The sequence below is a fragment of the Eucalyptus grandis genome, chromosome 3 (genome assembly GCF_016545825.1).
Source record: "Eucalyptus grandis isolate ANBG69807.140 chromosome 3, ASM1654582v1, whole genome shotgun sequence".
NCBI classification, from domain to species: Eukaryota; Viridiplantae; Streptophyta; class Magnoliopsida; order Myrtales; family Myrtaceae; genus Eucalyptus; species Eucalyptus grandis.
In genome coordinates, this window is record NC_052614.1 from 54636454 (window position 1) to 54659290 (window position 22837).

The window sequence follows — 22837 nt, forward strand, 5'->3', positions numbered from 1 at the left end:
AATTTCCTCACCATAAATATGGATAAACATAAATGAGACTAGAAAACACTGATCACAATTAGAGAATTCGAAGGAGGTTCTCCACGAACGAGATCACTCAACTCGTAGCCCTCAGTTTCATGAATAACATACTCAATTTTGAGTCAATTCTATTGGCCTTCGAACGGGATCAAAAAGTTGCAGCTTTCTTTCTTCTCTTCTCTTCTCCCCTTTTTTGGTGAACCTTCTGTTCTTTTTCTCCTCACTTCGGGGGCACACTCGCACGAAGCACTCACTTCCTTCTCCTTTTTCACTTTTTGACTTTTCTTCTTTTTTTTCTAATTTAATGATAGCTGGGCCCCACAAGAGGTGGACCCAGCCAACATAGAGGAAGCGCCGCTCATGCTCATAGAGCTAATTCATGTTACACGAAAACGACAGTGTCCTGAGCCGAAGTACGAGACCGAACCATAATTAAGCAACAATGGATGCTGCTCGCCAATGAAACGAAGCCGACGAAGTGGCTTTCCAGCTGTAACCACACTTGCGCCGAGTATGCAACATAACAATAAACTTGGCCTTGGAAACTCCGAATCCACACTTAGGGTATGTTTGTTTCACGGAAAATGTAATGTTTTTGGAAAATATTTTCTGGGAAACCATTTTCTAGGAAAACAATTAGTTTTCATTTATTTGGTAATACGTTACTAAAAATATTTTTTGGTGTTTGAATTGTATTTAAAAAATGATTGAAGGTGTAGAAAATGCCGACGAAGAGGAAGAGGAGAGAGCGAAGCCAACAGGAGCGCAAGAAGGGCTAGGGTTGGAGGAGGTGGCGCTGACGAAAGGGAGGGGGTGAAAGAGAAGGAGAGAGAGGAGGATGAGTTACAGTTACGTTCACAGGCAAAAGAAAGAAAAGAAAAACAAAAAAAAAAAAAGAAAGAAAAGAAAATATATAATAATAACAAATTCAAATTTTTAATTATAAATTATTTTTAATAATAAATTTTTCATTAAGCAATGACCTTAAAACATTTTGGAAAACGTTTTCCGATTCTTTTAAAGGGAAATCGTTTTCCTAAAATTTAAGCTTTGGAAAGAAAACATTTTCCATTGGTAGGAAAACATTTTCCATTGACTTATTTTCCTAAATGAACCAAACGTTGGAAAATGAAAAAAAACATTTTCTCATAAATTATTTTTCGCAAAACAAACAATTGTATGTAGCAATAATCATACTAAACAACCATTTGCCAATCTCGACACATAATTTACTGTAGGATCATCTTGTAAATGGATTCCAGATTCAATTCTAATTAGGTGTCTTCGCTACAGTATCGATCATGAAAGCTGCTCGACGGGCAACATATGCATGACGCAAATGGGCAATGTTTGCATGATCATGCTGGCGGTCCGACTCATAACGCTCGACCATACAGCCTTGCCCTCTTTCCCTTTTCCTTGGGAGTTACGATAGCAAGATTTTTCAAGACGCTGTGAAGACGAATTTGTCTGACACAGTACAGTGGCTCACCTATTGATCCTCAATCAGATCATCATGTTCAAACCTCTTGCTTGAGTGATTAGGGATGCGCGTTGCATAGTACAAACCTCAGGTAATTGGAACTTGGTCACATTTTTAATTAGTAGCTTTTCAATGCATGAAAGTCTGCATTTTAAAAAAAGTAATAGTTTACGTACAAAAGGATACTTTTTGCCATCGGCTATCGACTCCTTTTATAAAAAACAAAACATTGGAAAAGTAAGTTTTTCCCCGTGCTGTAATTTTGCCAGCTCCCTCTCTCCCTTCCTCCCACCCTCTGGTTTTGCACTTTTTTTGCGAGTGATAAAGAAAAATTCTAAATGAATTTAAAGTATATAGAAATATTTAATTTAAAAACGTAGATAAGAATAGTGCAAAGAAAGTGCAACAATCAAGAAAATGAAAAATTGAAAGTAAGAAAGAAATATAAACCACTAAGTATATAAAACAGAAAAAAAAAAATCTACTTTTAACATCTTAAAAAGGCAAAAACTAGTATAGAGAATTATAAAATAAATAAAGAAATCAGAGAAAGACGAGGCGGTCCAAAAGGTCCGAATACATTACCGTACATGCACGAGATAGCGGATGACCATACAAAGCGAAACGAATCATTTTCAAAAAATTTGAGTGATTATTCAATTGAGTGTATGTGTGATAGATAAATATTATTATTTTTATTATCATTATCATTAGAATTAGAATTAATATCATGAAAAATCTCAAATTAATATTGCAAAAATTTACTATAAATTAATTTTTTTATTACCAAAAATTCAAAATTAGTAAATTTATGAAAAATTAACCTTCTTTTAATTTATGTTATCACGGAAAATCATATACCTAAAATGGAGAGTAAAATCCCAAATTTGACATATCCATCAATTTCCATATAATTTAACGGATGGAGATTTGTTAAGAGTATATCAGTTCGAGATTTTTTGTGATAAAAAAATCAGATTATTGGTTTGGAAATCATTATCATTATTACTGAATATGTGTGAATTAGATGATAATTTAATGAAGAGAGAGGCTAGTGGGCCTAGTGGGTTAAGTTTTCTGTTTTGATGAAAGTAAACCAAACCTTGCAAAAAGCCAACCGACATGGAGATGAAAGCACGTGGCATACCGACATCACCCGGTGGTGGGGGAAAACCTGGCCACCCGTTTTGAGGGGCAGAAAACCGGGGTGGCATCTGAAACCCGGTCGCGGCAACACCATTCCTTGAAGCTAAAACCTCAACATTTATTGTCTACGTCTTGTCGCATATCTATTAATTTAAGGTTAGTTTGCGATAAATTTATTATGAATGTATCGATTTAAATTTTTTCGAGATATCAACACAAACCAATGAAAAGAGGCTAGTGGTATGGTGGGAAATTTTCAATTTTGATCAAAGATGATCGATTTTCGATCTAATTCAATTCTAGTTAGAAATCGGGAATTAGGCTAGGACTCAATTTTTGAGATCAATGACTGATCCCATCCAATGAAACTTAAGCACTTAACAAAAAAATTATAAAAATACTTGATTTACTATTATTTTAAAGGTTTATCGTTATTTTTAGAGTTTGCTCAATCCAATACCCTCCCGGAATCGGAAATAGGATAAAAAATGAACGATGGAACTCGGAACTGGGAACTGAACTAGCACCTTCGAGAACCTATCGATATGGTTCAATCCAAACGATTCATTTTTCAGTCGGTCAGATATGCTCATCCTAGTTTTGATGAAAGTGACTTTGTACATCGAGATGAAAGCACGTTGCCCGACCGACAGCAGCCGGTGGGGTCAAAACCCCGCCACCCGTTTTGGCTGCGGGGGGCCGAAAACCGGGGCGACGCCGTTTCATGGGGCGGAGAACGTCAACCTTTATTCTCCGCGTTCCCTCTCTCCCTCTCTCTCTCTCTCTCCTCGCCATTGGTCCTTTCCTCGCATTTGCCAACCGGACAACTAGAAACATCGCCCCTGGTGCGTAGGAAAAGCAGCATCTCCGCAGGAACGAGATTCCCTCCTGCTCGAAATTCGTCGGACAAGAGGGCCGGGCGTGCGTGTATGTGCGAGTGAGGTCGGGATCGGATCTGGGTCGGTCGGTCTTGTTCTTGTTGTTGGTTCTTGCGGAGTGGGTCGGAGTAGCGAAGGGACGCGATGGGGTTGTCGAGTGGCGACGGTACCCGGATGAAGGTGGTGACGGGGGATGCTGGGTACGTGCTGGAAGACGTGCCTCACTTGTCGGATTACATCGCCGACCTCCCCGTACGCCCTCACTCTCTCTCTCTCTCCGTCTCTGTGTCCGTCTGTGTGACATGCGTATGTTTTGATGTTCATCGGGGGTGCTTGTGTCCTGTGCGATGGTGGGGCTTCTGGGTATTCGTTGATTCTGTTGATCGATCAAATGGGAGCTTCTGTCTGTGTCTGTGGAGCGAGATTTTGAGGTCTTACCTATCCAAGTTACGTGCTTTGCTGGTGATCTTGAAGTTCTTGTGTTTTGACGATTCTGGGTTTTGGTGAAATGTGGGTGTCTCTGACTGTGAGAGCGATAGCGGTCTTGGTGCGATGACGGCTTGTGAATGCGAGCAGGTACGTGTGTTGTGTGCCGTCTGCAGGAAGTATCTTGTTGTTGGAGTTGTCGCGCTATAGTTTGATGGAGGGGATGTTGCACTGTTCATTGTGGTTTTGCTGCAAGATCAGTTGATAATCAATCAAAGTTTCTGTGCTATGAGAAAAATGAAAAAGCTCGATTTGAAGAACATAGAATCACCAGATGTGATTAATCATGTGCGGAATTTCTTTTCTGTCTTGTTTGATTAAACTACTTTGGCTATCAGTAAATGCCCGTATAATATAGGAATGTGAACTTTATGATGTGAGCATATATAAAACATCTTACTAGCAGGTGGAAGCGCACTCTGACTTCTATATGTGGTCTACCAGTTTGCATTTTATGATCATTTAAATATGGAAGTACTTGTTATCGTTGTTAACATTACTGATTTCATTTCCCTGCTATGTTTTTGTGCAACAGACATACCCGAATCCATTGCGGTCTAATCCTGCATATGCAGTGGTTAAGTGAGTAATTGTTATCTTCTAAACTATAGAGCTTATTTCTAGAGAGCTGAACTGCTCTGATGTTAATTTACATTTCTTGGAAAATGCTGATCTCTGTGCTGTTCTTTTCTTTTTCCAGGCAATATTTTGTCCATGTGGATGACACAGTTCCTCAAAAGGTAAGTCTCTTGCAAGATTGATTTACCTGTCAACTAGAGTGCAGTATTGGTGTGATTATGTATTATTTTCAAACATGGGAGTGAAATGATGCACATTATTAAAATAGCAAAGGCTATTCTGACTTTAATAGCCTATTCTGACTAGTCCTTGGAACTGCATTTGTCTTAACTTGTAGGTTGTCGTTCACAAGGATGGCCCAAGAGGAATTCATTTTCGACGTGCTGGACCTCGCCAACAGGTATGTCATACACGTTAGGAATTTGTTGAACTCTTTGAAATTTCCTGACTTTTGTCGTTCTGTTGTCTAGGTGTATTTCGAGACAGATGAAGTGCACGCATGTATTGTAACATGTGGTGGTCTTTGCCCAGGGCTGAACACTGTGATCAGGGAAATTGTGTGTGGCCTTAATTACATGTATGGTGTCACCAAGATCCTTGGAATAGATGTGAGTATATGCTATGCTTGTGTGTCACAGTGGCCGTTTACTACATTTTATTGTTGTATGAATGTTATTCTTCATTCCTCTCCAGTTGTGTATGCTCTGGTTTCTGATTACTCATCTGTCTGTTGCTGGATTATATTTTAGGCATGTAATTAGCAAATGATGAATAAGATAAAGCATACTCAATTTCCTTATAGTTTTTGCAATAATTTGTCAATTTAGGTTGGTGAATTTTTTGGTAGATAAACTATATATATTTTATTTTGACAGAATAGTTAGCTTTGTGATGCTGTTTCCTTACTATGTTTGGCGCACTTTCCTAGGGCGGATATAGGGGATTCTACTCCAAAAATACCATAACTTTGAACCCAAAAGTTGTCAATGACATACATAAGCGTGGTGGTACCATTCTTGGGACATCACGAGGAGGCCATGATACTATGAAGATTGTTGACAGCATTCAAGATCGTGGGATTAACCAGGTGTGCAATTTAGGGGACTTTTGTTGGTTTCGTAAGCTCCAATATTTTGGCACATTTCATTCTCACAATTATGAACAGATGTTGTAGCTTTGGCATCACATCTTTATACATAGAATAAATAATAGCTGCATTTGGTGACCAGGTTTACATAATTGGAGGGGATGGAACGCAGAAGGGGGCGTCTGTTATTTATGAGGTAATATCCTATGCTGTATTGGAAAATTTATTTTCCTTAATGCATTTACTAGAATGCCATCTAGAATTATCCGAAGAATAATCAGCAGCGATGATTTCATTAGCTTCCTGGGATGTTGCCTGTCATTGGTCGACAAGTAAATTGGATTCTATTGCTTCAATCTTTGCTTCGCAAGCCATATTTGAAAACTCGCTTCAGGTGGCTCTGTGTAAACAGAAAGGAACAATACTTCCTGACTCTTTGTTTCGAGTTTTTAGATTACCTGCCAATGCCCGATTAGTCTTCTTATTCTCCATAAAAAATCCTCATGATTACTGTTATGTGGGAAGAAACTGCTTGATGAGTAGCATGTCTAAAGGCGGTCTCTATTAATGCTTTCACCAACTTCCCTCCCTTCCCTTCCATAATGTATAGGTGCCACATACATACATATCTAGTGATGAAGAGGTTAATATTAGCTTTCTTTCTTCTTGTAACATGCACTCTACAACGCAGGAAATTAGGCAGCGTGGCCTTAAAGTCGCTGTTGCTGGCATCCCGAAAACTATAGACAATGACATCCCTGTACTTGCTCTGAACCTCTCTCTCGTTGATTTAGAGTAACTTAAAATGTATTGTTTAACCTGTCCGTTTGTTTTCTTCTACTGAACCAGGTAATTGACAAGTCTTTTGGATTTGATACTGCTGTTGAGGAGGCTCAACGTGCAATTAATGCAGCTCACGTAGAGGCTGAAAGTGTTGAAAATGGCATAGGTGTAGTCAAGTTGATGGGACGCTATAGTGGTAAGCTTAACATGTGTAAGTTACAAATTTTAGTCCAGTACAACGGTGGTGCTTCCAAGTGCATTCATTCTCTTACCAAAAACTTTGTGAACTCATACATTATCAAGGCAACAATGTGTCAACTTTACATTTTCTGACCTAATTCTCTTTGGGATGCTCGTGCAGGATTTATAGCTATGTATGCTACCCTTGCCAGTCGAGATGTGGATTGCTGTTTGATTCCGGAGTCACCTTTCTTTCTCGAAGGGAAAGGTGGACTATATGAGTTCATTGAAAAACGACTTAAAGAAAATGGACACATGGTGATTGTGATAGCTGAAGGAGCAGGGCAAGACCTAGTTGCAGAGAGCCTGCAATCCAATCAACAAGACGCTTCAGGGAATAGGCTTCTTCAAGATGTTGGTCTGTGGATATCTCACAAAATCAGGGTATTGCTCTTTTAATCCAAGATCATTAGGTAGACTTTTGTGGCATATTTAGAAACATTCATGTCTTGATTTTTACTGTGATATTATTGTTGTGCGCGCCTTTATATAATATTCTGTTGATCTATTTTCCTTCCAAATCAGCAATCATTCCTCAATGGACACTGACCATTTATCCAGTTGGATGCAATGCAAACTTATGTCCAACTTGCTGACAATTGTATTTTGGTGGTTTCAATAATCTTAATTTAAATATTTACAACCTCTTGTCCATTTTATTTCAGGACCATTTTGCCAGACAGCAAAAGATGGGCATTACTCTTAAATATATAGGTCAGGACCAGAGCCTTGAATTTCCATATGATTATTCATTGTAGTATCATCTCTAGGTAGTCTCAATAGATGTACGAATAGATTCTCATGTTAGTTGTCTTTCGGCAGATCCTACATACATGATCCGCGCTGTACCGAGTAATGCATCAGACAATGTTAACTGCACACTTCTGGCGCAAAGTGCAGTCCACGGAGCAATGGCAGGTTTCACAGGCTTCACAGTTGGACTTGTCAATACTCGACATACTTACATTCCTTTCAATGTAAGTTTGTCAGATATATCATTGCATATCATCGTTTCTACACTCTTGTCAGTTCATTTTAATGAGCTTGGACTCTTGGAGAAACCAAACATCCATTATCACTTCTGGCTTCATTCTCATCGGGAGGGGTTGAAGAGGCCACATGAGGAGATCCTTTTCTTTTTAAAGGTGTAGGATTGTGGAGGTTCTCAGTTGCTCCCACCCAAAATTGAGCCACCAAACAAAAGCAAACTAAAACTAAAATGTCAGGGTTCTATTTTCTTAGTTCTCTTCTTCCTCCTTTTATGCCCCCCGCAACTTCACCTGACCTGGATTAAAACCTCATTCCATTGCTTGCTCCAATCTCTCATTTTTTCACTTGATAGCAATATCTGAGAGGGGATGGTTTCTATAGCAGTTTGGACATCATCGTCATGCCTTTTCTTTCCTTTTGTGACTTTATGGATTTTTGGTGCAGCGAGTGACCGAAAGGCAGAACAAAGTTGTCATAACGGACAGAATGTGGGCCAGGCTTCTTTCTTCAACGAACCAACCCAGCTTCTTAGTGTTGAAAGATGGAGTTGAAGAAGCCAAGGAAGAGGAAGAACCCAGCTTCTTAAGGTCGAAAAATGGAGTTGAAGAAGCCAAGGAAAAGAAAGAACTGGATGTGAGGGAAGCGTAATTTAAGACATTCGCCTTAGTTCATAACCTGGAGAAGCAGGGATTCTTCTACTACAGTTACGTGTTAACACACCATTTGATATGGGTGTACCACTTTGTTTTACATATTGTAGTCAATCGGTGCTTTTCGTGCAATGCCTGAAACAGCTTTGAATTGTCAACTTAGTTATCCTTAAATACTTTCCTGGGTCTTTCTTTGTCAATCCATTTTAAAAGTTTCTGCTGAGAGAATACGAATTCGAATGTCTTCACTGGCCTGTGGTCCATTCAAAATGGCAAAATGGTATGCTCTGGGCAGGGTTTCTCACGGAAAGCGTCGGTCTTCAAGGAGATCGTAGATATGGAGGTTCCTGGCAATGGTAATTGAATTTTGTTGCAGAAAGGACCCCTTTTTTAATTAACCAGGCATTCACTTTTGACCCCATTTATTTTATTAATCTGTGTTACGATGACCTCGGAGGAGAAATATATTTGTGCAGGTTGTTGGACCGAGAGTCGCACACAGCAACTGAATTGACGATGAAATTGCTTCCTATGTGGCTCTTGATGAGTTGGTATTTTCATGCAACATCGCGTTCCGTCGCGAGCCATGAATCCAACCTACATCGTTTCTTTCTGGAGGATGCGGCGCTACTTTCCTTTGGCTATGACTGGTTCTGGAGCCATGAGCCCTTTCGATGGTAATAAAAAGCTAAATTTGTTGAACATGAAAGAGTTCGCATTTGCCAGTGAAAAGGACGGCGGAAAAAAATTAATTGAATATGAACCAACGTTACAAGAATATACTGCGCATGGGGGACTCGTGCACAAATGTTCCCGATACATTTATCCAAACAGGTCAAAAGACCCCGAGTTCTCTGGAGCCCCCCAAGATTCATCGTATTGATATATAATAATAAGACCCATCAGATTCATTAATCACATTGATGAAGGTGAATCAACCCCTGTAGATGCCAGAGGGTTCTGCGTTTTGAATAATCCATGGATGTTCGAGAAGCTTGTGCAGAGGCAGGCGCTGTGATGAATCCTTTACTAGCATCTGTTATCAGTCGCAACAAATAAACACAAAAAATGGTCAGGTACCTGTAAAAGATTATGAGCAATCGCATTGCTCAGTAGTATCAGGTATGGTTGGTTTAGCTAAATCAACTTCAGATGTGGAAATTTTACCTGACTAATAAGGTCCTTTGCAGCAGAAGAAACGATCGGTTTTGAAGGGAACTTCAGGTCCACTTGCACAATCCTAGTTCAGGATGAAGAGGTACACAATCAGTCAAAATTAGCAAAGTGCATACTAAGTAATTTTATCTACACGTGAAAAATTGATGTTTACCTTCTGTATGTATCCGAATGTTCCTTTGCCTCAAATGGTGGAACCCCATACAGAAACTCATAGCATAGGACTCCCAAGCTCCATATATCTACATTGGCATCATGCTCAACACTCTCGACTGCAAATACCTCATAAAGTATTAGTCACGGAAATTGGTTGAATAAAAAATTCTCAAACTTGAGCGACATCCTTCTCTCAAACTTGATTGACCTCTTGAAGGCACGATTTAAGCATTAAGAAATCAGTAATAGCTTACTCACCCATTTCCGGTGGAAGGTAGTCTAATGTTCCACACATGGTTCTTCTACGATTAAATGTATGCACAGACCACCCAAAATCTGCAATCTTAAGCTCACCCTGACAATGAAGGAGACCATATAAAGCATCAAGAAGATGTACAAAAAGTAATCAATCAAATTTAAGAAGATATGGTAACTAGTGATCACCTGAGCTCCAATCAACAGGTTCTCGGGCTTGATGTCTCTGTGAATAACATGCTTGCCATGACAATAAATGAGTGCCCGAGCTAAAGATGCAACGTACTGCAACAATTATGCTGTTAGGGACACAGCTTAACAAGAAGTTCTATAGATAAAAAAAAAAAACAAATTCTGCAAATTCATGGCTAGATGTCAGAATATTATCCACCGTGCATCAACCCATTTCTCTAAGGGAAATTTAGTAGCCATGATGAAAATAGATGGGTAGGAAAGATGCTGCTCAAATTGAGTGGAAAGTAAAGGGAAGCAGATGTAAAGGGTGTCTAGCAAGAACTTACAGTAGCTGCACGCCTCTCGCTGAAGTATTTACACTTTTGGAGTTCCTTATAGAGTTCTCCTTTGGCTGCATATTCTAGTATCAAGTAAACTCGTTTCTGCAATAATGTAAAATCCAGGAGTTAGCGGCTTAACCATTTGTCGTCCAAGTAAACACACACGTAAGAGTGCTCTTACAGCATGCCCCACCTGATCATAAAAATACCCGTAAAGTCGTAAAATATTAGGGTGTCGAAGATGACTCTGGATCTCCACTTCACGTCGCAGCTGATGCTCGACCTGAGACTGTTGCAGCTGGCTCTTGAAGAGGACTTTCAGTGCCACGATATGATTGCTCTAATCAGAGAAAACCATCTAAAAATTAGATTTCACACGATACAGCAGGATACAATCCAGTGCAAAAGAAGCTAAAATCGTTACTTGATCGCTCCATGGCAGAAATTAAAGTATGCAAAGGCATGGAAAAGTCGAGAATAATTGAATAGATCTCTGACTAACCCTTTTCTCTCTTGCCAAGTAAACATGCCCGAATTTCCCTCGTCCGAGAGGCTTGCCGATGTCGAAGTCATTGAGCGTCCACCTCCGCTTCTCAGCCGCCGAAGCTTCTGAAGAAGACTGCAAAAAAGAAAATTTGGCACCCACGATATCATTACTAGCCTGAATTTTAATAAGCAAAACTAATCGCACTCCCATCAGCAATCTAAAAATTCCGTATTCACAATCCAAGCAGAGAAAAAACTGTCTCTTCATTCTACAGCTGAAATTCAGCATGATTTCTCCTTCTTCCGTGAAAGTCTATCCATGCTTTTAAGAGCTCGTCGGAGGTACAGATCACAGGACGGCCTCGCATAACATCACCATTTCCACCTCGGGGCTCTCAACACCTCCAAATCTGAGCTTCTAACAGGCAAAAACTAAGGAAAGGCAAAACCTCCTCGGCGCTAAACCCTAGACCCCGCCGATTCATCCCGTCGGACGGATGACGGACAGCAACAAACCACGCCCATCAGGAATCGACAGACACGCGGAGACGAAGCTAACGCGCGACGCGAATCGATTACGGCCTCGTCGGAAAAAGAAGGAAAAGCCCTAGATCGCGGCGCCGAATTCGAGCGACCAGCACCAGAAATGGTAGAGATAGAGAGAGAGAGAGAGAGGGAATGATCGAGGGAGTCTGGATGGAGCGGGGATGCCTCACCTTCTGCTGGGGCTGCTGAGTCTCGGCAGCAATCGCCATTGGAGAGCAGCAGCGAGCGACAGAGAGAGAGAGGGATGGGGGAAGTGACGAATTGCTTTGGGGATTTTTTGGGGACGAAGGAGGTCAAATCGGGGGCGGATTTTGAATCGGCCCCTCGCAACGGTCGAGTTCGCGTGGGCGGACACGTGGCCCAATCGTCTGTCAGATCGGCCCAATTATTTTTTTTATTTTTTTCCCGAAAAAAGAAAATGGTTTCTTTGCGAGGAGCGTCCCAGCTGATGCGGTCCTTGCCGTTTACTTCGTTTGTCTTATTATCGCCGGGCCGAAAGACTCGTTCGATTTTTTAAAGATCCGAAAAGAAATAACGTAGGACCCACATATCCACGTTGGACTTTATTAAAATAATAAAAAAAAGATAGAGAGCATATTTTCTCACATAGAATTGTACCGTAATTTTTTTATTTCTGGAAGAAGAAGTCTTTGATTCTATTTGACAAAATATCAGTAATAACGAATTCACCAAAAAGATAAAAAGAAGTAGTAAGATTTAAGATCAAACTCAAATGCCTTGTGCTAACGAACCCAAAACCATCACCGATGCCAAACAATCTGTAATTTATATTCACGCACGCATCTCCTATTTCTAGGAATAATTAGCTTTACGATTTCTTCTCACCAGGTTTATTTGGAGATTCTTTTTTTTTCTCCTCATATAATTGATCACACTAACGGTGATGATACTTATGTAGGAATACTCGTGATGCAAGGATGATGCAAGAGTTGCTTGATTTTCATTGATATAAGAGTGCGATCAAAGTCGATTTCGGGAGAGTATGAAAAGATTATCTCTCTCGTTCAAAATAGGCGAAAATGCACATGTTACACGGGTTTTACTGTTCTGCTAAAAAGTGCCCCTTCATACTCAACAAAAAGAAGTATTAATAATGCTTTAAAACTTGTGTTTTGTTATTAATCATGTGCTCAAAAGATAGTACATTTTCAACCCTCATATTGCTCGATGTGTGTTGAAAATTGTTCTATATCTTTAGGTTCTTATCTACCCCACCAGCATTCATTAACAACGCCTATATTACACCTAACCACCCAAAGAATCGGTCATCTGTGAGTTCCTTTTCTCTATCGTTTTTTTGGACAGAAAGTCATGTGAGTTGAATGGTCTAAGTTCTTGTCTGGATCAGCTCATTTGGACCTACCGAAAAGAAATGTGATCATTCATACAGACGCTTTCCAAAGTTCATACCCATGGAATATAATTCACTTTACAGCCAGGAACTTTTCTCAGTGGCTTTTGTAAGCTTTAAAGACACATGCTCTGTTCTACCAAGAATGGCCCATCCAATTGTGCAGTGGACAAGGCCGTTCTGCGCGATTCATGTGCAGCTACTCTTCTTTATTCCACAGGATGAACCGAGGTCATCTCAATCCTTCCCATGAAACACATTTCAATACCCTGCAATTATGACGCATTACCGGTAAAATGCATTTGCCATACTGCATTCGATTTTCCCATTATGTTGTGGATCATGAAACCAAGGCTAAGGTCCGATGCTGTGGACACTTCAGATCTCGCTTTCCATCCCCAATCATTTCATTAATTTACCAAGTGCCCACTTCTACTCCAGTTGAAACCAAAATCAAGTCACTACTAATGTTTTTTAAAAGAAAAGTACAATACTTTTACTAAACTCCCCACTAGAGCAGAAGCTGCTGAACCAAGTTGATCGACAGCTCTTAAACCTCAATGCCACTTCAAAATAATGAGAAAAAACAGACACCACCTCCTTGAAAACATCACTCGGCTAAGAATTTTTTGAGACATCTTCATCAAGTGCCTGCTGAGTATGGCTTTTCGCCAGTAGAAATGGTGGGAGAAACGACGGAATAACGAATGCCAACACCAAGCAGAGCAGAACCAAAATTCCAACAGGCCAAGCTTTGTGTGGGATCCCTAGCAAGAGCTCATCACAAACTGCCATAGGAGTCACCAAGGGTTCTGTCAGAAATTATGTAAATTTGCTTATGCTGCAAGTAAACAATAAACTGACGAAAATCCTGCTGATGGTTTGTTCTCGTAACAATAGCGAGTTCTACAAATCAGAAAGAAGCAGAGGATGATCATCAAGACCAAAAGGTAAGTGAACTCATATGATAACTAGCGAGATGCCCATGCCTTGCACGGGTCTAAGACTAAATTTGTTATATTATTCTACAAGATGTCTGCACCCTGCATGATTCCCAGATTATATTTGTTATATTATTCTAAATGTTGGTATCAACGTGAATTTTTACGAGAGAAATAATAAGCAAAAAATTATAATAATATGAATAGTCATATCAATCAGATTCTCCACTAGATTTTACATGGAGTATTTTTTAAAGTGAATATTAATCCCATCATGTAGGTTTATCCTCCGATTAAAAGAAAACATGAAAGATGAAGTTGCAACATCCATAGAATCAGAACATAAGTACATGAAATATTTCAAGCATGTGAAATAATATGAAACAATGAGAAACATGAAAGCATAAATGATAATTTTTCCTTCATTTGTCGGAGTCTCATTTTGTGCCATCAACTTAGTGTGGAAAAAGCTAGCAAGTTAATTGTGTAGGATGTTCTTGAGAGTAAAACAGTTTCTTCTCTAAACTCCATTTTTTTGTCTTTCTTTGTAGAGGCTTAGAAGTGATTTCTTCAAGATCATATTCCAATTCCATCTATTTCGGTTCAGTATTTTATGGAAATTCTCCCTTTTTTAGTGACCATTAGATGTCTATCTTTCTGTTTTGGCAAGATAGATGGATATTTCATCATCCACAAAAATGTCTCGATTTGTATTTTGAAAGAAATTTGCAATATATCTTTCTCATTTAACTCTGTGTGCGTGTAGATTCTATTCTCAAATCAGACATCTGTTAGAGATGCAAGATGAATTTCATTAGTCCAGTGATATCAAAAATTTTATAGGACCATCCATAATTGCAGGGCCCGTTAAATGCCTGGTAACCAGTGTCTACAAGATTAGGGAACTCCACAACCTAAGTAATCCTGAGATTGCTGGAAGCTGCTAAAGACAATCATGTCATCACCTTATATGTAGGACTTCCACTACAAACACTTAAGTATTCTTCTCCTCAATCAAACCACTACTATCTAGCAAGATATCTGTAGACAGTGCAAGGTTTAAGGAGAAACATTGTCAGTTGAGTCTGCCCATATTTTTTTGAGTTCTTCAACTATACACATGACAGTTGGTCAATTTATAAGAAAAATATGTTTGATTCATTACAGCATATCATATGTGCAAGAGGAAATTTCCATTATGTCTTTTGATAGTAAAACCAACAAGCCATGTGAAAGTACATGCAAAAGCATTAGTTTAGCAGCCATTGCAATGTCATTACAAAGGACTGCATGATGACTACACTTGGAATATGGTTATCTTTCTCTTTTTAATTTGACAATGATTTAAATGGTAATTGCACAAACAATTTTACTATGAGTTACCTATATTATAGATGATGGATTCTCTCTCCTTTACATCTCGTATGGCAACAACTCCTTCAGGTTCTACAGTAGCCAGTACATGCATTCCACCCTGAACCAGAATGAAAGACTGTAAGGCTTTCAAATATCTAACAATGCAGACATAATTATAGATAGTGTGAACCTGATTCTGTATCAATTCAAGGCTCTCCGCCTTAAATATTATTTTCTCAGTGTTAAGTAATCTTCTGTTGAAGTTTGTTGCTGAGTCCGAATCACCCCTCATTAGTTGCAGAGAGAAGCAAGCAGGAATCTGTCATTCAACACAAAGCAAAAATATATCACCAAGTATAGAGAAAATTAAAAAGTAAATCCTTGAAAACACATTTACATACAGAAGCTGGATATGATATCTTCACTTCATACCACGTGTAAGGTTTGAGACCCTCCAACTTATAAAGGCGAGATCCTCTTTGTAGTGGTAGAGATTCTTTCCATAGCTCCTCACCTACTTTTAGCACTGTCTTCTCAACCCTGCAGAATGGCCGGATGCCCTTCAGCTCAACTGGGCAGTCATGCAATGGGTTCTCATAAACAAACATAATTTTGACTATACTGACGTATTTTCAAAAGCATAACAAACTCTGTCACCCGCAAAGCTGAGTGTGCAGAGCAAGACCACCAACGAATGTAGCTTAGCCAAATCCATTTCCACTAGGACACCATCAAATAACTTTGAACTTCATGGACCTGTGCACCAGCAAGTGTATTCAATCAAACAAAGAAAGCCAGCATCTCTTTCATTCTGAAACTGTAGCAAGTACAGGGAAAAAACCCATTTTTGTCAAGTGCATGATAAGCAACAGACGTGACGCAATTTGATACGATGATAACTAGACAAGTTCCTCCCAGAGACAAAAAGGTCAAACTTTTAGATCACAAGTCTCTCCTTAATGTCATATACCAAGCAACAAGGAAAAAGACGCATCCGCTTCACTAATAATTGCTTAAAGAGAGGTACCGTCCTATGTGGTAGCCATTGATTGGTTAATTCAATATGCGTGATATTATGTACAAATAAAAATGATGTAGAGGATCGATCTTACAGTAAGAGGGCTCCATCACCAAGCAATCCAAGTAAAAAGGGAAGAGATATGAAATGAAAATTCGGAAAGCAGGTGGTTTCGGATGTTATCGGTAGTTTTCAAAATCAATGGTAATTTATTAATTCCATATCGGTAACTTCCATCATTCTGTTAGAATACAGCAAATCGTCCGGCATGAAAATGGATACTATTATCCAACTCTTTTCGTATAATATAATTTTCCCCACAATTCATGATCCAACCACCATGTCCATCACCTCACCCCCCATCATCCCCACCATAGTTCACCTCACAGACGCCAAAGATCACACTTCTCACAGAAGCATTTCAACAAACACCCAAAATGCAACCTCCGAAATTCCTCCAGTGAACTCCGCACGGGATTGCCAACGAACGCCCAACATCCCGGACAACAAACTGTGCTCCGATAACAATTATTACAGCATGGTAGATAAGTTTTCAGTATTGGGTTCAGCGGAAAGAACATGGACAGACCGTTCTCCCTCTGCCTCAGAGACTATCAAAAGATTAGAATCTACAAGATGGAAAGAGCACATTACCACCAAGCTTGGGACTTTCGCGTTGCTGCTTCTCGGTGACGACGTACACCGCCCCGGTTCAGAATCCTCACTATGCGTTCTGCAATGCACTCTTGCTGCCTGCGCTACTTGCGGCGATGGCGCCTCTCAATTAATTGTGAATTACCGTCGAAGCAATTACCACCGGATCCTCTTTCTTTTCTCCTGTCGGTAAGATATTTAGATCCATGTTTTATTTATTTAGCGAGCTAATCCAATGGGATTTAAATGGAAAATTACACGAACAGTCCCTAAACTTTGACATAAGGTGTAATATATAGTTTATGAACTTTAAGCTCAGCTTCACTTCGTGAATCCTCTTGATTGTAGGAACTACATAATGTTAAAAAAAAAAAAAATAGAGACAGAGAGAGAAAAAGAAATGAAAAGGATGTTCTCCAGCTTTGCATCCCAAATTTTTATATAGATACATAATTGCATCTAAGGGTGTGTTTGTTTTGCGAAAAGACAATTTCCGGAAAAATATTTTCTTCATTTTCCAGCGTTTGGTTCATTTAGAAAAATGAGTCAATGGAAAATGTTTTCCTAGTTAACGGAAAATATTTTTCTTCCAAAGTTTAAATTCAGGAAAACGATTTCCCTTTTAAAAGAACCGGAAAACATTTTCCAAAATATTTTAAAGTCCTAGCTTGATGAAAAATTATTATTAAAAAGAATTTCTAATTAAAAAATTGAATTTGTTACTATTATATCTTTTTTTTTTCTTGTTTTCTCTTTTCTTTCTTTGCCTTTGAATGTAAACCCTAACTCCTCCTCCCTCTCTCCTTCTCCTTCACCCCCTCCTTTTCGTCACTATCGCCTCCTCCAACCCTCCTCTTCCTCTTCGTCGACATCTTCTATACCTTCAATCATTTTTCAAATGCAATCCAAACACCAAAAAATATTTTCAGTCACGTATCACCAAACAAAGAAAAACGTACCGTTTTCCTGAAAAATATTTTCTAACCATTTTCCTGGAAAACATTTTCCAAAAACGTTACGTTTTCCGTAAAACAAACACACCACAGTTTACAACTGGTCATATAATCTCATAAACCCCCATCCTCAATTAGAGCTTGGATTGGTGGGTTACTAGGAAAATGGTCCCATTTTATTTTCATCTTTTAAGGAAAGATATTGCGATTTTCCTTTTTTCTTTTTCTTTTTTTGTGGAGGATTCTTTCTTCAAATACAAATTGTGGTTTTTAGTAACTGCAATACAATTACAAGGCTTAACCTAACAGAGCAACTCTGAAAATAACTTTACCAAAAAAAAAACAACTCTGAAAATAACCACGCTAATTACTTGTGTCTAGCTAGAGTAAATCATAGTAATCTTTGCAAACATAAAATCATCTTAAATAATATCATTTAAATGTAGGGAAAGTTGTCCAAAAATTTCCAAAGTCCATTGCAAAGCAGCCAATTCAAAACCTTTCAGTTATGTTAATTTAGTCCTAAACCTTTTAATATTTACTAATTTAATTATAAACCTTTTAACGAATTGTCAATACATTTTAATTAATTTTAGTCGGAAATCGTTAACATAGCGGTCCAATTGGCGACGGTCATCCAAAATGGTACGATCGGCGTCGACGTAGAGAATTTTTAAATGTTTAATAGATTTTCGAGTTAATACCCTAAAAACCCTAAACCTGGTACACCCGTGACAAATTTACCACAAACTATTTTTTTGACCACCAAAAACCCCAAACTATTTTTTTGACCACAAAAAACCCCAAACTAGTACATATGTAATAGATCTACCATTTGTTAACTTTCGTTCGATTTTTCCGTTAATTTTGCTGACGTGATTGCTGACGTGGCAAGCCATGTGAAAATTCATAAGTTTACTACTATTAAAAACCCCAAACTGGTATATTTATGATAAATTTACCCCAAACTGATATATTTATGACAAATTTACCCCAAACTGATATATTTACGACAAATTTACTCTAATTAATTTTTTCGATCATAAAAAACCTAAATTGGTACACGTGCGGCACATTTACCATCTTTCAATTTTCCCAAATTTGACTGAGTTGTGATATCCAATCAATTTTATTTTCCGGATTACTCTAACATTGCCTCCATATCATTAATACTTAGTTTTTTTTTCTTTTTATTGGAATCATTATTAGAAAATATACAAAGATTACCAAATGTGCACTTCGATCTTGTGCCGAAAGAATGCCCATTAACTAAAAGATGGACAGATCGCTTGCGCACATATACAAAAGAAGTGCACATATTGTGATTGTTTCACTCGTTTTTGATTTGTGACAAACTTGGCTTTATGTTTATATGTCTCAGCTCCACATGGTTTACTACTTGTCCGCAATCTATTTGTACGCTTACATATTACTCTTACTTTGCTGGTCCTTATTAGCGTTACGTAGTCTTTCCTACCTTGAATTGTAAGTGTCAAAATTTTAACATGGAACTTACATATGAATGGTATGAGTGACTCGTACATCACATGCTCGTTGAAATGCCAGAACCAAAATCACTTATGTTTGTCGCTAATTTTAGGTGTGCTTTGAGTGTGATTCTTTTGTATATGTGCGCAAGCGATCTATCCATCTTTTAGTTAATGGGCATCTTCCTGGCACAAGAATGAAGTGCACATTTGGTAGCCTTTGAATAGTTTTCTAATAATGATTCCAGTAAAAAAAATCAAGTATTAATGATATGAAGGCAATGTTAGAGTAATCCGGAAAATAAAATTGATTGGACATCACAACTTAGTCAAATTTGGGAAAATTGAAAGATGGTAAATGTGCTGCACGTGTACCAATTTAGGTTTTTTATGATCGAAAAAATTAATTTAGAGTAAATTTGTCGTAAATATATCAACTTGAGGTAAATTTGTCATAAATATACTAGTTTGGGGTAAATTTGTCATAAATATACCAGTTTGGGGTTTTTAATGGTATTAAATTTATGAATTTCCACATGGCTTGCCACGTCAGAAACCACGTCAGCAAAATTAACGGAAAAATCGAACGGAAGCTAACGGAGGGTAGATCTGTCACATATGTATCAGTTTGGGGTTTTTTGTGGTAAAAAAAATAGTTTGGGGTAAATTTGTCACAGGTGTACCAGTTTGGGGTTTTTTAAGGTATTAACCTTAGATTTTCTGAATTTTTTTCTTTTATTTTTCATTGTGATAATTGGGCTACCGCTGGTGGGGTCACAGCCCTCGCCAAATTTGTGCAAGGGCTCACATACCCTCACCTAGCTTGTGGTCGGAGAGGACTTTGTCGCCTATGCACAATGGCTGCCAACACATTAAAGAAAAAATGAAAAAAAAAATTGATAAAATTTCTAAAAACGACTAAGAATTTGACAAAAATTAAAAATTATTCACATTAGTGCTGCACATACTAGTGGAATGCCGCAAAATGAAGCGAAGCTACTATGACTAAGGTCCTTTATCTTCATCATATCTCTATAGCGGGTCACTTAGGGGCTGCATGGTAATGTTTCTGCTCTTTTTTTGTTCCAGGGAACATAAATAAAAAAATAAAAATAAAAAGTGTTTCTGTTCCGGGGAACAATTTTTTACTAGAAAAATGCGTTTGGTAAATTTGTTCCGAGAATAAAAATGAATAGAAACACGTTTGGTAAATTTTATTGTTTTATTGTTTCTTTTAATTTTTAAATAATTTTATTTTATTTTTCATTTTTTCATTTCTTTTTATTTTTCTTCTTTCGGCTGGTCACCGGCCTCCGGCGACCGGTCGACGGGGCCGGCAGCCTCGCCTAGCCACGGCGAGGCTCGCCGGCCCTTGCCTTGGCCGGGCGAGCTCAAGCTCGCCCGGATCCGGCGAGGCCGAGCCTCGCCAGGGGCCAGTGACGCTCGGCCTCGCTGGGGGCCGGCAACGCTCCGGCAAGGTCGTCGACCCTCGACGGCGTCGCCGGCCCTCAACGACCAGTTGCTGGCCATGGCCGAGGCCGGTGACCGGCCAAAAAAAAAGAAGAAGAAAAGAGAAGAGAGAGAAGAAGAAGAAGTGTTTCTTCAAAATTGTTTCTGGAACAAGAAGTAAGTTTTTTTTGTTTCAATTTTGTTCCAGGAACAAAAAAACAAAAAAAGAACAGAAACGCAACCAAACGCGTTTCTGTTCTTTTTTTGTTCCCAGGAACAAAAAAACAAAAAATTGTTCAGAAACAATGAGTGTTTCCATGCAGGCCCTTACAATCCAAACTATTGATCCATGTGAATGTGACTATTGATTATTGTGATATTTGTGACTATCAAGCAATAAGACTGTCGGGACACCAATTAGTATAATTTATCTGGTAAAGTACTTCATTCCATGCACACACTCACACAATGATTTCACATCTACTTACTTGATTCTCTCTGTAACCTTATTGTAGCAGTTCAATGTCTTGCAACGTCACTTTGGAATGCTGCCGAAATTGTAGGTATGCTTCTATTTTAGAAAGACAGTCTTTGTCTCTAGCCGTCTTTATCTCCAACCAAAGTTTCTGGCTTGTTTGTTTTTGACTTCTTTTATAAGTAGAAAAAAGTTCCCAGTTAATTGTCCACTAAGTGAGTTATATAAGCCCCAAAGCCCTTTGAAGAAAATATTTTGTGTTTGGCATATGTTTTTGAAAGCTCATTTGTCCAATGCCAACATTCCCAAATGCTGGGGAGGGGCTGCTCTGAGCATTGGCATTTTGAAGATGCGAATTTCACTGTTCACCGAATCACTGTTCATCATCTTCTTCCCCGTCCATCTTCTTCGCCGTTCGTCTTCTTCTTCGCAGTAGGCGGCGCTCAGCCGCGAGTGGCCAAATCTGGCCGCTGGGGGGGCCAGATCTAGCCGTCGGGAAGCCTCGCCTAAGGTCGTGCAACCTCAAGCGAGGCGGCTTGAGGTCGAGCGACCTCGGGCGTCGCTTGGGTCGCACAACCCAGGTGACGCCGCCTCCCGCCACCGCCACCACCATCGCCTCCCCAATTTTCAGCAGCTAGTGGCAGTGGCGCTGGTGGTGGTGGGGAGGCGATGGTGGTGGCGGTGGCGATGGCGAGGAGGCGGCTCACCATTGCCTGAGGTCACGCGGCCTCAGGTGATGCCGCCCGAGGTCGAGCGACCTAGGGGACGTTGCCTGTGGTCACGGCCTCAGGCTGCGTCGCCTGAGGTCAAGCAACCTAGGCGACGCCGCTTGAGGCCGTGCAACCTCAGGCCACCTAGCCTAAGGTTACACAACCCAGGCGACGCCCGAGGTCACTCAATTTTCAGCGCCACCACAATTTTCTTTTCTTTTTTTCCTTTTCCTTTTCACCTGAAAATTGCTTTGCAAAATATACACTTCCAAACACACTTGCCTTCACAAAATGCCCATTCACTCAAAGATACTTGAGGAAATGCATTTGCATTTCCCCAAAGTTGAACCAAACGGGCCCATACAATACTTATGCCCTTGGTTGAATAATATGTGGTTCCCACGTGATAGTTGATCCATAAAGTAGTTTGGCCACTATTTTAACTAATATTAGGTCAAGTAACCATAATATATCCTACAAAGAAGCAATCGTTTTCTGTTTCCTTTGCTAGCAGGGAGGGGGTCAATCTAAGAAAATTGACTTAAGATCGAGGAAGGTCCTAACTGTAGAAATGCAAACCCACCCGAATCCATTGAGTTTTGCATATTCCTCGAATTTTCATCTGTTGGCTTGTAGGTCAAGTCCACGGGCATACCTTCAGTTCAGATACAAAAGAGCAGGTGAGAGTCAAGTATGATCTAACTGAAGGAAAGCAGTAATGAAGGGATTCGAGTACTGGTACTGACATTTGTATAACAACGCTTCTCAAGCACTGAGCCTGGTTCCACTGAGAAAGTGAGACTGCATCCTCGCCAACGCGCCCAGTATAGTGTGGTCTGTCTCTTTTGGGCCTTTCATGAGGAGGAAGCTAGGGTGTCGCTCAACTAGATAAAGGACAGTATCTATCCGAGTTGGCCGGCAAAGTTGACCAGGAAAATCAGCCAA

General features: G+C 39.5%; 3 protein-coding genes across 4 annotated transcripts; 1 reads left to right on the top strand and 2 right to left on the bottom strand.

The window, feature by feature from the left end:
• Positions 1-3338: 3338 nt before the first annotated feature.
• Positions 3339-8577, top strand: LOC104437807 (ATP-dependent 6-phosphofructokinase 6). The gene is made up of 13 exons (XM_010050839.3): positions 3339-3780; positions 4550-4596; positions 4715-4754; positions 4931-4993; positions 5064-5201; positions 5522-5680; positions 5823-5876; positions 6372-6440; positions 6530-6659; positions 6825-7087; positions 7369-7417; positions 7526-7680; positions 8138-8577. Exons 1-13 carry the CDS (start codon positions 3673-3675, stop codon positions 8339-8341), a joined length of 1479 nt encoding a protein of 492 aa, XP_010049141.2. The 5' UTR covers positions 3339-3672; the 3' UTR covers positions 8342-8577.
• Positions 8578-9061: 484 nt separating this feature from the next.
• Positions 9062-11737, bottom strand: LOC104437808 (serine/threonine-protein kinase Aurora-1). The gene is made up of 9 exons (XM_010050842.3): positions 11648-11737; positions 10948-11064; positions 10639-10785; positions 10452-10547; positions 10120-10215; positions 9934-10030; positions 9674-9791; positions 9511-9583; positions 9062-9379 (listed from the first exon to the last, which is right to left on the bottom strand). The coding sequence occupies exons 1-9, from the start codon at positions 11684-11686 to the stop codon at positions 9278-9280; spliced, it is 885 nt and encodes a 294-aa protein (XP_010049144.2). The 5' UTR covers positions 11687-11737; the 3' UTR covers positions 9062-9277.
• A 1517-nt stretch (positions 11738-13254) lies between these two features.
• Positions 13255-17103, bottom strand: LOC104437809. 2 transcript variants are annotated; one of them, XM_018871225.2, is made up of 7 exons: positions 16819-17103; positions 16547-16675; positions 15773-15902; positions 15548-15686; positions 15337-15465; positions 15174-15264; positions 13255-13637 (listed from the first exon to the last, which is right to left on the bottom strand). In XM_018871225.2, exons 3-7 carry the CDS (start codon positions 15859-15861, stop codon positions 13468-13470), a joined length of 618 nt encoding a protein of 205 aa, XP_018726770.2. In that variant the 5' UTR covers positions 15862-15902; positions 16547-16675; positions 16819-17103; the 3' UTR covers positions 13255-13467. The 2 variants fall into 2 exon arrangements, with proteins under 2 accessions (XP_018726770.2, XP_018726769.2); XM_018871224.2 differs by lacking the exon at positions 16547-16675 and having other exon boundaries at positions 16819-17099.
• Between the last annotated feature and the right edge of the window lie 5734 nt (positions 17104-22837).